At 49.1% G+C, this 14,412-nt stretch overlaps 3 protein-coding genes across 3 annotated transcripts; 2 read left to right on the top strand and 1 right to left on the bottom strand.

Annotated features, from left to right (window-relative positions):
- Window positions 1-290: 290 nt before the first annotated feature.
- Window positions 291-1,589, bottom strand: N0V89_004890 (uncharacterized protein; the record flags this gene model as incomplete). The annotated part of the gene is made up of 3 exons (XM_056213671.1): window positions 291-410; window positions 467-691; window positions 738-1,589. The coding sequence occupies 3 exons, from the start codon at window positions 1,587-1,589 to the stop codon at window positions 291-293; spliced, it is 1,197 nt and encodes a 398-aa protein (XP_056073979.1).
- A 2,853-nt stretch (window positions 1,590-4,442) lies between these two features.
- Window positions 4,443-5,411, top strand: N0V89_004889 (uncharacterized protein; the record flags this gene model as incomplete). The annotated part of the gene is made up of 2 exons (XM_056213670.1): window positions 4,443-4,493; window positions 4,545-5,411. The coding sequence occupies 2 exons, from the start codon at window positions 4,443-4,445 to the stop codon at window positions 5,409-5,411; spliced, it is 918 nt and encodes a 305-aa protein (XP_056073978.1).
- Window positions 5,412-8,104: 2,693 nt separating this feature from the next.
- On the top strand, window positions 8,105-9,483 carry N0V89_004888 (uncharacterized protein; the record flags this gene model as incomplete). Its single annotated transcript, XM_056213669.1, has 2 exons — window positions 8,105-8,112; window positions 8,154-9,483. 2 exons carry the CDS (start codon window positions 8,105-8,107, stop codon window positions 9,481-9,483), a joined length of 1,338 nt encoding a protein of 445 aa, XP_056073977.1.
- Window positions 9,484-14,412: the final 4,929 nt, after the last annotated feature.

Below are 14,412 nucleotides of genomic sequence, written 5' to 3'. Positions count from 1 at the left end.
AACAAGGAACCTCCATTACCTAAACGAACTTTGCATACTGTACCTCTTTATAAAGCCTAGAGTAGTAGCGACCAGGTCTTACCCACCGTTAGAGTAAGTTAAAAGAATTTCACTACAGAAACATATTACAAACATTAGAATGAATGAAAGACACCTCGAAAGCCGCATAGTTCACATTCTCATTGTATTCTGTGCATTGAACAACCGCTTAATCGATGATAGAAATTATTATCTTGTCGACTCAGAACCATTCAACACTTTTCAACAGCACCATCCGACTACCTACAGCTCTAATCCAACGGTCCATATCGCAACGGAGGCACAAATTCCGAATGCGTCAAATGCTTGATATAATCCGGCGCAGGAGGCATGGTGTCACCGCCCTCGACAAGCACGATCTGTTGACCACCCTGACGAGAATATCAGCAGGTAGCTCTTAGATTCTCCATTTTTAAGAGTCACTTACCGCAAAATGCGCAATACGATGGCAGTGCAGCATGCTCATGGCTGGGAACGTGATAGTATACCGAATCACGGTCCACGATCCGGGACCAGCAGATAACCGCGCTCCATCACGTAGAGGTGGATCAATCATGTTGAAGTTCTCCGGCGCCTTCTTTAACGCGGTGGCAACATCTGGCCATATGAAGTAGCCTTCGCCGCGCCCGATGATGAACGCCTTGTGGTTGTGCTGCGTGCATGAGAATTGCTCACTCATAGATAGAAGGAGAGCTTACCTTATGGAATGGATGCATAGCGTAAGCCCCATTCTCATATATGATGTCCACAACAGACCCATTTTTCAGCCCAGAGAACGTCGTTGGGCCCCTCGACTCTTCATTCCAGAGAATCGGCGGCATCTGCTGCCGGAACCCCTGATGCGGCTCGGACGCTAGCACCCACGTACTTGGGCTCGTCTGGTTTGCCATGAATCGTAGCGTCGTGTCTGACGTGGCTGGCGGCTGGCGGGCCGGAAACGGCGACAGGTCGGTCAGCTCGTCCATTGCGATACTGTTCGAAATCATGTCGCCAACGAGATTGATGTGAGATGTGCTGGTGGGTGCGAGCATGACGCCATGTTTATCTCGAGCATCAGGTTGGTTGGGATAGCGTAAGATGCTGAGACCTTGGATGACTTGTTCTGTGGACAAGGACGCCAGACGAATGGCATAGTCCCCTACCTTCTTGTCGAGCGGGACGAGCACGCTGATGCGGTCGCCCATATTGAGATTGAAGGCTTGGACTTTCTTCGGCTTGACGAAATCGCCGTCTGCGGCCACGAGCCACATGTCGTGCTCATCGATGGAGATACGCAGCTCGTGGTGAGCGCCTGGGTGGATGAAGTTTAGGAAGAGGTATTCCTGGCCGTCTTTGGCTTGGACGACCTCGAAGTCTGTGTTGGATTCTTTGCAAGTCCTCTTATTCGTAAATTCAGCACCATGCCTGGGAACGAGGCAGCCCATATCGTTGCGCGGACCGTGTTTGCTATACTGCTTGATGACCTCTGGATCTAGGCACGTTATGCGTCCTTTGCCGTTAGTGACAAGCGAAGCTGCACAGTCCGGTGTGACTCCCGCGTCGCGGAACATGACTGTGAGGATTTCCATTCCGTCGTAATTCCAGTCACTCACCATTAGGTGGTGGGGCTGGGATTCAGCGTCAAGCATTGCTTTGATATCTGAGTCTTTTGATGATATCAAGCTGTACGGTCGTGGTCGTGAAGCCTTGGGACGAATCCAAAGTGGACCTCGCTGGCCCTATTATGAAGCCTGATTCAGTTACTGGTTCTTATTTCCGAAGATGATATACTCACGTCAGCGAAAGCAGGTCCGAAATGGCCGTGATAGAAGTAAATTCCAGTCTGGTTGGTGAGTGTGAATTCGTACGTGTAACTGTTCCTCGGCTCGATTGGCCATTGTGTGACACCAGGAACCTGATTGTATCAACATACGCTCACTATGTGGACTGATAGCGCTTCTCACGCCGTCGTTCCAGTACTTGTCGACCTGGAAAACTCCATGACTGGAAATGGTCAGGAACTTAGATGTCAGGTTTAGAGAATGAATTAACTCACTAATGCATTGTTGCCTCGATGAACATCTTGTTTGTTACTGTGATTCGTAGAGTATCGCCCTCTTCTCCTTCGATAACTGGTCCTGGAGTTTGACCATTCACAGTGAGTACTGGGCGGGCATTCCCATCTATAGCATCACATGATTACTCCAAACTCTGCCCGACTCAAAGATCAGGCTCTTACCTAGAGAAAGCCATTTGGGTTCCAAGGTCAGGTTGTATTCTCTAATCTCGCCTACAGCCACTGACTGAAGCAACGGGATGAGCAGGAAAGCGTACTTGAACACCATGATGCGACGACGAGGAATCAGAGTCTTGCCGAGGAATTCGTGAGTCTACCTACCTGCTCTTCGGATTCTTGAATTGATCTGGAAGAGCACCGAATGATATCACAGCAGAAGTGCCGAATAGATAGAGCGGGAAGAAGTCATGAAACTGGGTGGTGATCCTCAATAGGAGTGAGTATTTCGGGCCGATTGGCCTCGTAGTTCTTGCTCTTAATATTGAAACTCGACCTTGGCGGGTCGACATGACTTTCACGATCTCTAGGCCTGTAAACATGTGCGTATAACCCCTGGGCAGCGTCTAGGCGATCGGGCCAAAGAAACAACACCGGGACGATTCCCGCCAAACTTCAAATGGCGCTACTACAAGCAATCCCTTTATTTGTAGGCCTCCGTGCCAAATTGGGAGATTCAATTTCTTGTTTCATAGGAAATGATCTGTATTTGTCATGTGTCTGTTGTGGGTCAACTTGATCTACAGGATGCACGGACGGTCTAAACGGCTGGTCTAACGGCTGATCCTCGGACCGTTTGATCAGCGCGCATACCACAGTGCGAGCCGCCCCCTGAAATTGTCACCGTGCATTCTGAGGTCCTGGATGGTGGTTCCGCTACGCACCATTGGCTGCTTTGTGGTGCCGTCGTAAAGCTTCAGAATCATGCGGTCGGTTAGCCAGATCAAATGATTACTATTAGGAAGTATCGCATTGAGTCCTTGCAGATGGGATACAGTAACTTCTGATACCACCCTGTTCTCTCATCTGACTACGGCAAGACTTCCCGCACATAGTGAGGTGAACTCAATCCGCAGCTTTGCTTCGCGTTGCCAGACATCGAAAGATCCTAAATGAAGTCTTTACCTCCAACCATGGGCCAAAAACCAGAGTCTGTCAGCTTCGACAGTGATACGATGGGATGCAGATACAAATGGTCATACCCAAAGTCAATAGTTCTAGTACCTATTGGGCTCTTACTTTGGATTTCTGCACACTTCGCTCGAGCGTGGTTTGGAAAGCTTCCATCCCCAATCTACGACATCACTGACTACACCAACTTCACAAAGGAGTCGGGAAGGAGGGTTCCCACAACAGTGGAGTACAATCTGACCGTCAGCCAGGCTTGGCGCAACCCAGGTAAGGAATACTAGATGCGCGATGACTTCGAAACTTGACCTGACTTTAGCACAGATGGAGGTCACTGGCGCCCTATATTTGTTGGAAATTCCGAAACGCCATTTCCGACAATTGACGTCAATGAGGGCGACATGCTTCGTATTCATATTCATAATGACCTGGGTCTTCCGCTGTCTTTGCACTGGTATATGCCTTCTATCTATTCCTAGCGACAACACGCTCATACTCATAGGGTTGGAATGCACCACAGTAACAGCATGGTGTGGAATGATGGAAGTTCGGGAGTCACTAGTATCCCCATTCTTGCGCGTGCAAACTTCACAGCAGTCCTCAATACTACAGATCAATGGGGCTTGAAGTGGTATCTCGATCACACATCTACGCCTTCCGTCGATGGGAATTACGGGACGATTTGGATTCGCCCCAGTGCTGAAAGGAAGCGACCTTATCATCTTGTGTCAAATGACGAATACGATATCCAACAGATGACCGATGCTGAAGAAGCACCCGAGCATGTTGTAATGTACAACTACCAGCACCGAGAAATGCCGGGGTTGCTCTATCAGCTGCAGGCTGAGGGTTACGATCCTTATTGCTTCCAGTCTGTTCTTATCAATGGTGAGGCCAAAAAGAGACGGAAGTATGCCTAGAGTATCTGCTAAGCTTATGTACAGGAAAGGGCCGGGTTCACTGTAAGCCTGAAGACTTAGTGGAGATCAAGGGAAGTAAGGTCAATTCCCATGGATGCGTCGAACAACCTTCAGGCGCTGTTGGTTATGGCGAGTGCATACCCTCAGATGCGGACTACGAAGTAAGCGGCAGTGCCCTGCTTATGCAGACTTTTGACTAAATCCAGCAGATAATCACGACCAACAACCGAAGATGGATCATGATGAATTTTGTTAACCCCGGATTAGAGCATTTCTGGAGAGTCTCCATTGACAATCACGACATGTGGATTGTAGCCAATGATGGAGGCTTCATCAAGCCTCAAAAGGTCAATGTAAGCTGTCTCATTGGTTCTTGTAACACACAAAACTTATTGGTACGGTAGGTCCTCACAGTCATGAATGCGGAGCGTGTTACCGTTATGGTAAAACTGAACCAGAATCCCAAAGACTATGCCATTCGTTTCCATGCTCTGAGCGATCTCCAATCTCTTCAAGGGTATGCTATCTTGCGCTATCCTCATCGAAGAACTGGCCAAACTTTGGGCGCTCCAATGCCGCGACCCGATCAGGATCTCTCTTCCATGCTGCTAGACGGCACTCCTAAGGCTGACGCGATTCTTGAGGATAAGATGGTCGCGCACCCATATCCAGAGCAACCGCCCCATCGCAAGGCAGACATCACACTACGATTCAAAGCTACGGGTGCACCAGATCCTTACAACCCTCACATCACCAATTGTTCTCTGAATGGAGTTTCCTGGCAGATCTTTCGAGCCCTTCAGGATCCACTCATTCTTGATCCGAATGAACAATTCGACCGGCCCAATCCAACCGTCAACAATCTTCCCCTGGGAAGTGTCGTTGATATCATTGTCGAAAATGACCTCCCGGTCCCATTACCGATGTACAAGCACAATGACCCCACCTTTTTCCTGGGGAAAGGAGACACCAAGTTCAAGTGGAAAGACGTTGCCGAAGCAAAAGAGCAGAATCCAAAGGCTATTAATTTGGAGAATCCCCCTCTTGGATACCTCCATGAACTGCCGGCAAGTGGATGGATGGCAGTACGATGGAAAATAACGCAGCCAGCCATGACTATGTTCCACGTTTTTCGCGTGCGTTACTTCGTTCTCGGCATGCAAGTGCCTCTTTACGAAGGCGACGATGCTTGGCCTGAAATTCCCGACTGGGTTGGGAAGCGCCCGCACGTTGACTTTGAGACTCCCGAACATGGTGGGATTTTTGATTGAGCATCTTGGAGCAGTGGAGGGAGCATGCATTATTGAGGTCTTATTATGCACTGATTGAGGCTTTTTGATAGAGACATTGAAATTGTTACAGGTGCCATGCACTAGAGGTGTTGGATGGGTTGATGACTCTCTTGTCCTGGCGCCTCGCCTATCATGTACGTTATAAGAAGTTGGACTGTTGGTTGCAACTATGTCCCACAACAGTTCTGTGTGCTACGTACATCAAAGAAACTTGATCTAATCACTGTACAACGTGACGCACGAACTGGGAACCATCAATCGGCCGCATGAATCGCCTGCATTCTTCCCAGACCCCTTGTGGGTCACTATGCGTTTCGGGTCAGCGGCTACAGTCCGTCCCCGGTTCGAAGGCTCGGTGCGGGTCTTTGGCAGTGGCCAACAGTCATATAGATCTCATCCTTGCAGACCCTTCAATCCTTCCGCCTTGGTCCGAAGCTAGTCGTTAGAGCTCGTACGGGGAACTGTAAAGGCTCCCAAGAAAACCTGCTTTGGTGCCATCGGCCCACCACCGGCGACCTCCACGAACACGGACTAGGGTGCGGAGGAAGGCGTTAAGGGACGTAGGCAGATTCATTCGTAGAGAAGGGCCGATGTTGGGCTACAAGCGGCTCGATCGTGTTCCCCATTAGAGATAATTGAGATGCGCGTTTCCGGGAAGCTCGTGCGCCACCACCGAGTATGACCGAGTCCAGGAAAGTCGAGTCAAGTTATGGTGTTTTTCGGGAACTCCGATTATCTTCTTGTCAGCGAGCGTGAGAACACGGGCCATAGGATACTTGGATAACATCTATCACAAGTGTCGCTATATACTTTACAGAACAATAAGCCGAAGCATACGGCGGGCTGTCATGTACAACATGCGGTATGAACGAAATTCAGCAGTCAAAGAAGCAGCAGCTATTGCAGCTCGGTATCCCGTCTTACAATCCACGGGATGTACGGCACAATTCTGCGAGGGGGGTCGTATGATCCGCTCGACGGAGCCTCGCGTAGGGCGGAATAGATCGATTTTCGATGTGCGAGAAGAAGCCATTGATTTCTTGAGCCAATTACGTCGAGATAGAGTCATACCATCTGATGGAGCGCTGCAGAGAAGAATGGTAGAGGTGTTGAGAGAGATAGACATGAACTCGACTGAAGCCTCCGTTAAGCTTCCAGGACAAAGTCGGAAGACCTGCCGTGTTGGAGGACCATGGACACAAACTCGAGACGAACTTGAACATGGGCTTCGATTAGCTTGGAAACATTCTCGACGCTGTATCATGCGGTCTCAGTATGAAGATCTCAGGTACGTTTACAGGCCAGTTTGGTCTACCTATTCTGACCTGAAGAGACTCTGCGACTTGCGCCATGTTTCCACAAGCACTGGAATGGGTAGCGCAATCCTTGAAGCGCTGCAAAAGTCATTCAACAAAGGAGACATCCTACCTACTGGTTAGTTATCAGCCAGAATGTGGTCATTCCTTTTGCTGATTCAGGTAGTCTTCGTTTTTCCACCCAGAGATATTGGGAGATCTGGGCCTATGATATGGAATTCCCAGTTGCTTTCCTTTGCAGGTGTAAGACATCCATCTTCAAGTCCTATCCGATCTAACGTAAACAGTATGAGCAGAAAAACGGCACAGTTTTAGGTGATCCCATGAATGTTGAACTCACAAAAGCCATTATACAACTAGGGTGGACACCGCCCTCATTGAGGACCAAGTGGGACCTCCTTCCGCTTGTAACCATGGCCGAAGGAGAATATCCTATCATTACTGAAATACCCAAAGATCTTTTCCCACTCGTTGATATCACCCATCCGAATCACGGGCTTGCTTTCGACAAATTGGCCCTTCGATGGGTTCCTGCTCCAGCTCTCAGCCGGGTAGGTTTTGATATTGGAGGTGTCCAATATACAGCAAGTCCATTTATAGGGTGGTTTATGGACGCTGAAATCGGTGTTCGTGATCTTGCAGACCGAGAACGATACAATATTCTGCCCCAAGTCGTTGAATCTCTGGGCTGGATAGATTCAATCGAAAAGATTGAGGAACTTCACGAAGCAGAAAAGCTTCGTCTCTTAGTAAGAACAGCCCGGCAAGAAACATTTGTTTCCCATGACTGACCCAAGGTCTAGTCGAACGCGCAGTCGGAGCTAAACTACGCTGTATATCATTCTTTCCAGCAGGCAAATATTAGAATGTCAGATACCCTAACTGCATCCGCCATGTATTGCAATTTCGACGATGAGCACTTGCGTAAGTATGGATTCCGGCTACCAGCGGACCCATACTGGCTTGCTCCTCCGCAAGGCTCGATCATTCCAATATGGCATCGAGGCGGGTCACCAAACTACCAACCAAAACCTGTAATTGCTCGCCACGTACAGGATCCAATCAGATCCTGGAAACGGAGAGTCTTCTCCGAAGAAGATTTGAAACAGACATTATGTCCACACTCTACACTCGATCCTATTCCTCCACAAGAAAACGTCCGAGAAATACGCATCCATTACTGCAGTGCTGGGACGACAGCGAGAAAGCTTGCACGTAGGACTGAAAGCCGTCTCGGACGTTTACTAGAGGGATCTCGGCGGTATATCGTCGCACCAGCAGAACCACTCAACTCTCTGTCCATACGGAGTCTTGAGAGCGCCAACATAATTCTAGTCATTGCTAGCTCCTCTGGACATGGGGAGGTACCTGCGAATGGTCAGGAATTTGCTCTCACAATCGGAAGCCAAGCGCACTTTGGAACTGAATGGGCTATTTTTGGAAACGGGAATTCTACATACTCAAACTCCTATAATGGGGCTGCAAAAAGGATACAAACGCTACTCACACAAGGAAAAGCAAAGTTCCTCCTACCAAACTACTTCCACGGAGACACTGCGATAGAAGATCCTCCTTGGGCCCAGCTAGAGCAATGGCTACAGGATGTTTCTATTCAGCTTGGCGGATCTTCTACTCAAGAGCCCACCGGGCACTACCAATCACCTTCAGGTAGAATTGCCAGCTACCCTTTCAACACGTCTACGCCAGCGACCATTACATCATGTACACTGCTGTCATCGAATATCCGTCGCCTTGTTTTGAATGTTGAAAAGGCCAAGCGCGGAGACTTCGTTCATGCTGAAATGCTCGTCCCAAATCGGTGTACAGACGTTAAGAAAGTTCTTAAAGCCTTTGGGCTGTCAGGAAGAGAGGTTGTAGGCCCAGGGTCATCTCCACTAACTACGCAGGAAGTAATGACCCATTTCGTCGATCTAAAAAGGCCGTTCACACATACTCGTTGGTCTAAGGCAGACAAGCTTAACTATCAAGATGAAAAGGCATTGTTGAGCTGGCCGATACTCAAGACAAGCGAGCTCTTCCACGGACGCTGGCAATGCAAAATCGATCCTACGGCATTGTGCGGAGCTTTACCACTCAGTAGACCCCGCCACTTCTCGATTGCGTCCTCGAAATTCGACAAGACGGGTGAATTTCTTGAGTTCCTTGTCAAATGCCAGAGAAACGGTAGATTCAGCTCTGAATTCTTGTCCACGGCAACTACGGGAACATCTCTGCGAATTCGATTCGCCGGAACCTCATCGCTCTCTATGATCGAAGACTATTCGAAGCCAATAATTGCTTTCGCAACTGGATCTGGAATATCTTCTGTCAAGTATATACTACAGCAACGGTTCCGTCAGTCACTCAACCATGCTACATCACAGGAAGAGCCCATTCTGAAGCCATCTACGACTAGCCTTTTCGTAGGATTCCGATCCGAGGACGCCCACATGGTCTCGGACGCTCTCCATAATGCGATCCGCTCCAACATGGTCGACATCTTATCATTGACGCCCAGCAATCCAGAAAAATCGCGTGCCCAAGACAAGGTATTCGACATTAAGTTTCGAAACATCATCTCGGCTAAGATCAGGGATGAATCATGCTATGTCTTTGTGTGTGCGTCGCCGCAAGCTGCCAAAGGGTTTTCGTCAAACTTGAGCGCTCTAATCGGTAGGAATGTTCGCGATGCTCTGGGAGAAAGATACATCGAAGAAGTGTTCGAAGCGGCATAGCATGCGCTAAACTATGTAGATGCTTATGTGTTTCAATTCGCTATTCTGCTTTGCCGTATCACCGGTACCCATGGCAACTTGGGGAGTGACGTCACCTACCCGGTGACAGGCCAATAGAGAGGCGGACCCTACAGCCCTTGTCCCGTTTTCCTACTGTTTAGTCTTTTTCTGGGGGCGGAACCTCAACTTTTCCTCACGCACCTTTGATGACGTTTTACATATGAACCGATACGCTTGTAAAACCCCGATCTCATAGGCCATGTTACACCTAATACATTTATTCTACAGATCGAACTACATCCGCCTTGGTATCTGTCATTTTCTCTTGGGCGCACGTAGGATATCGTCGGTAGGCGTGGCTACCTACGGGCCGAGCTCTCGATAAGGAAGGAGGGTTACCGGACCCACATCTCCCAAAGTATTATGCATGCAATGACAATCCGGACCCCAGACTGTGTCATGACATTTATTGCAGGCTAGCATGTCGGGCAGCAAAGCAACGTGGGTTAAGCATTTGATTTGAAGGGTGGAATATTAGGATCGCGTAAGAAAGGACATCATATTTTGGCCAATCGAGTCTCACCGGAGGGGTCCGCCGATATCAAAAGGCCGGCATCTGTCCGTCGGGAATTGTGCCCTGAAATGGCAACGACTTCTGGTCTCAAAGTGGGAAAGATGGGCCATCCCCCCTGTCAACAACTGCCGTGCGGCGAAGATTCAGGGTCCCTCTAAGATCTGCAACGGCTGAACGGGATGATCCGATTCACTCCTGCTGAACGCGCTCAGGGGTCTTGCCGTTGGTGACAAAGCAAGCGCACTGACTCATCTGCCGTCGCCAAGCTTTGCACCTGCAATGTATGAAAGCTCATGCAATTGAGTGTGAGCTTCCGGATTCCGTGAAGATCTTGAGGAAAAGCAAGCCTTCGAAGATTTGCCTCTCCCAAGCTCTACTACTTGTACCTGATAGCGCTGTGTGGTGGCTACTCCCATATCCACCTTTTCTTCTATCACGATCCAACTCGGCACGACAAACTTTATCCATGTCAGACAAAATCGAAGTAAATAGTCTAAATCACTCTCATCGTCCAGATGCTATTGAGAAGAACGAACAGCCGCCTAACGTCCCTCCACGTAACGTTCACGGGTTGAAATGGATCCTGGTGGTACTGAGTTTGATCTCCGTCACATTCCTTTGGGGCTTGGATGGAACCATCGTCGCCGATATGCAAGCCACTTTTGTTCGCGAGTTTCAGTCCATTGAGAAGCTATCATACAACTCGGTGGCATTCTTCTTGGGGGCTGCAGCTACTGTATTATCATGGTTCGCCAGTACACCCATATCACTTCACAGAGTTGGCGTACTAAAATTTTGAAACTAGGGGCCAAGTCTACAGCCAATTCGATGCCAAATGGGTTTTCATCACCTGCATTATCATTTTCCAAGCCGGATCAGCGCTCTGTGGAGCCGCACCCAACATTGCATCACTCATCGCTGGACGCACAATCTGTGGCATTGGTGGTAGTGGCATGTATACTGGTGTGCTCACACTGCTTTCGCTACTCACAACCGAGCAAGAACGGGCTCTTTATATGAGCATTCCCGGCATCACTTGGGGTGTAGGTACTGTGCTCGGTCCAGTCATTGGCGGCGCCTTCGTCCAGTCTCGCGCAACATGGAGATTCGGCTTCTACATCAATCTTTTCATCGGCGCCTTGTTTGCGCCTATCTACTTGGTCCTCATTCCATCCAAGAATCCTCGACCCGGTGCTACTGCCTCCGCTCGGTTGCAAAATATCGATTTTACTGGCTTCGCTCTGCTTGCCGGCACCACAACTGCGCTCATCCTGGGCATGAACTTCGGTGGGCTCACATACACATGGAATTCCCCCCAAATCATCGCACTTTTTGTAGTCTTTGGAGTGTTGCTCCTTGCTTTCGTGGCACAGCAGGTCACGAAGTTTTCGACACGACAGCAAATGTTTCCGCTAGCGATGATGAGAAATTGGAACGTTTTGATTATCTTCTTCAACGAAACTTGCTCGGCCACGGCTTGCTTCCTTCCATGCTACTTCATCCCTTTGTAGTAAGCCAGTCCAAATCCAGCGATATCTGAACATTAGACTGACAGCTTCATAGCTTCCAGTACGTCCGTGATGAGTCTGCTCTCATGGCCGGTGTCCACCTCCTCCCGTTCATTGTCTTCATGGTTTCCACCGTCATGGTCTGCGGGACTATTGTCAGCTCTAATGGTCACTGGATGCCATGGTTCTTCTATGGTGGTGCCCTTGTCTTAGCTGGAGGAGCGCTCATGTTTACGGTCGATGAGCATACGTCTACCGCAAAGATATATGGATACAGCATCCTGATTGGAACCGGCACCGGCGCTTACATCCAGATGCCTTTCAATGCTGCACAAGAATTTGTGAGCTCAGCAGAGATACCTGCTGCAGTTGGCCTTATCACATGGGCACAGCTTGCGGCCCCAGCAATCACTTTGAGCATCGCGAATGCTGTTTTCCTCAACCGAGCAAAGGTCGCATTGGCTTCTATCCTGCCTCCTGACGCACCTCTTCTGAGCATTGTCTCGGGTGTTGGAAAGGACTATATCCTCGATCTGGACCAGCGAACAAAAGAACAAGTCGTGCATACCATTTTGCATAGCATGGCTAAGATTTATATTCTCATCGTTGCGGCTGGTGGTTTGACCCTCATCGTGACAGCAATCTTGTTGGTTACAGGTAGGAGAACGACGGTGTGAAGTAATTGGTCTACTTATGCATTCGAAAACAGCAGTTCGATCTGACGATGTAAGATCTTGGATACATCAGGACTTAACGGTAGGCCTTAGTAATTTTGGGTTTCCTCCTCGGTTCTATAGCTTTGCGGCTAGATGTAATGTTCGCGAGGGATCCGTTACAAACGATTCGCCAGAATACCACGTAATGATTTCCGATTCGATCTTCCGCCTCATTCATCTGTGTCTGTGTATAGTAATGCTCTGTCGCTCTCGCCCATTATGCATTGCCTTTAAGTCCGGTCAAAATGTCAACATCCTCCAACTATTTCTCACTTCCACCCACATCAATATGCCTTGCAAGATGCTAGGGGCCCTTTTGGTATTATTTCCGTCATAGGGCGGCCCACCCACGAAGTCTACGCCTCGTCGGACTGCAGCAAATTTGCTTCGATAACGCTGAACGTCAAACCTTGGAACCCATGAAGTCACATGCGTTAGCTTGAATAACCACGTCTCTCACGATGTTGCGCTGTGGGATCAGATGATAACTAGTTCAAGTGCATCTTCAATCATCGATACATATCAGGGCTGGAATCGTCATTAAGATTTGGGCCAGTGGTTCATTTATACAAATATGGCTTGTTCTAACGCTTCATGGTAGGTGAAGGTGTCTTGGCCACTACAGAACCATTTGTGAGGGTCTTCTCGGGTACTTTAAGCAAAACAAAGCTTATGATACCACTGTGTACCCCGGCTCGTTTCATCTACATTCGCTTGATGAAGCGACATCGATTTAAGGTTAGCAATTCAGGATCACCACAGCGTTCAAGCTCTTGCATGTTGAGCAAGTGGTTTATTAGTTTGTAACGAGCGGTTCGTGCACGATCCTTACGGAGGAGCGAGAGCATGGATTCAACGGAAACCACAAACTCGAAGGGTGCTTAGAGCGTGGAAACACTGCTAAGCGACTAGCACAGTCGTCAGTGACATCGCTACCTTCGCTGGGTAAATTTAGATTATGCTGCGATGCATAGCATTGACGGTTGGGGCGCTTCCATGGAGCGCTGGGGGCCAAATTTCGGTATGCGAGTTAGCGAAGCCAATCGTAAAGCAGTAGACTTTAGATTAACCGACGATGTACTCTAGTATCCTAAAATACTTTGCGGCACAGAACGCGTTGCCGCACAGCACCGACGATAGAAAAAGTCCGAACCCATTCCTTAAAATCAAGGCTATACGTCTCTTTACGACCTGTTGCCCACTTTACTCGCCCTCTTGACTGTCACTCGTGCTATCGTATGTTATTTACCTACCCAATGGCTGATACTACGCTAGGTCGATTACCAGTCGAGCTACTACGCAAGATTTTCGCACATCTGCCCTCCAGTGCAGCATTCGCATTCATACGTACCAGCCGTTACATTTACGCTACATGTGATGACTGGACTGCATGGCGGGATCTAGCAGCGACACAACATGTACTGGGAGATCTCCATGTCGCTATCTCCTGGAATGTTCCAAAGCAGGACATATGGAAACGATACGTGTTAGCCGACGCTTTGGCTGGTCACGAAAAAACCCTGGACTACAAGGATGTAGAGGAATGGCTACCGCAAATGGTGGCAGTGCATTGTAAGCTATACACATACCTACGCAAAAACCTATCGCCTGCTAAGACATTTCCTCCTGCCGACAGCACCCGGAGCATTTAGTAGAGGTGCTTCCCTCCTAAGTTAACTTTGCGATCGCATTTGCAAGGTCCCGATAGAATCGGATAACAATGCTGGTACACCGGAGCAGATCGAGTCTCCCTTATCTACTAGCGAAAATCTTCCATGGGACCTTCGCACTTGGCATCTTGTACAAGCTACTGGCTTTTGTCTCTCCGCCCGGTCGCTGGCCAACACCATCACTTCCGAGACTGATAGACCTCCTCGGCAATTGCGGTCTGTCCAGTGGCTCCGCCTCACCAATCATCTCGGCCACATCATCCAGGCTAGGAACACCGCGCAGCACATAGCAATGCTCCATGCTTTGGCTAACCGGGCGATCGGATTTTTCTATCAGGAACTATGCTGGGCGCTCGCGAACAATTCCACGTGTAGCCGAAGCATTATCGGGCTCATGCAACCACCGGAAATCAATTACCTTCCTGTTCGTACCCTACAGCCACCTGTGCCTTTCACTGTGC

This window comes from Didymosphaeria variabile (genome assembly GCF_027946475.1).
Source record: "Didymosphaeria variabile strain IMI 356815 chromosome Unknown scaffold_3, whole genome shotgun sequence".
Classification (NCBI taxonomy): Eukaryota; Fungi; Ascomycota; class Dothideomycetes; order Pleosporales; family Didymosphaeriaceae; genus Didymosphaeria; species Didymosphaeria variabile.
This window is presented reverse-complemented; position numbering and strand designations above follow the sequence as displayed.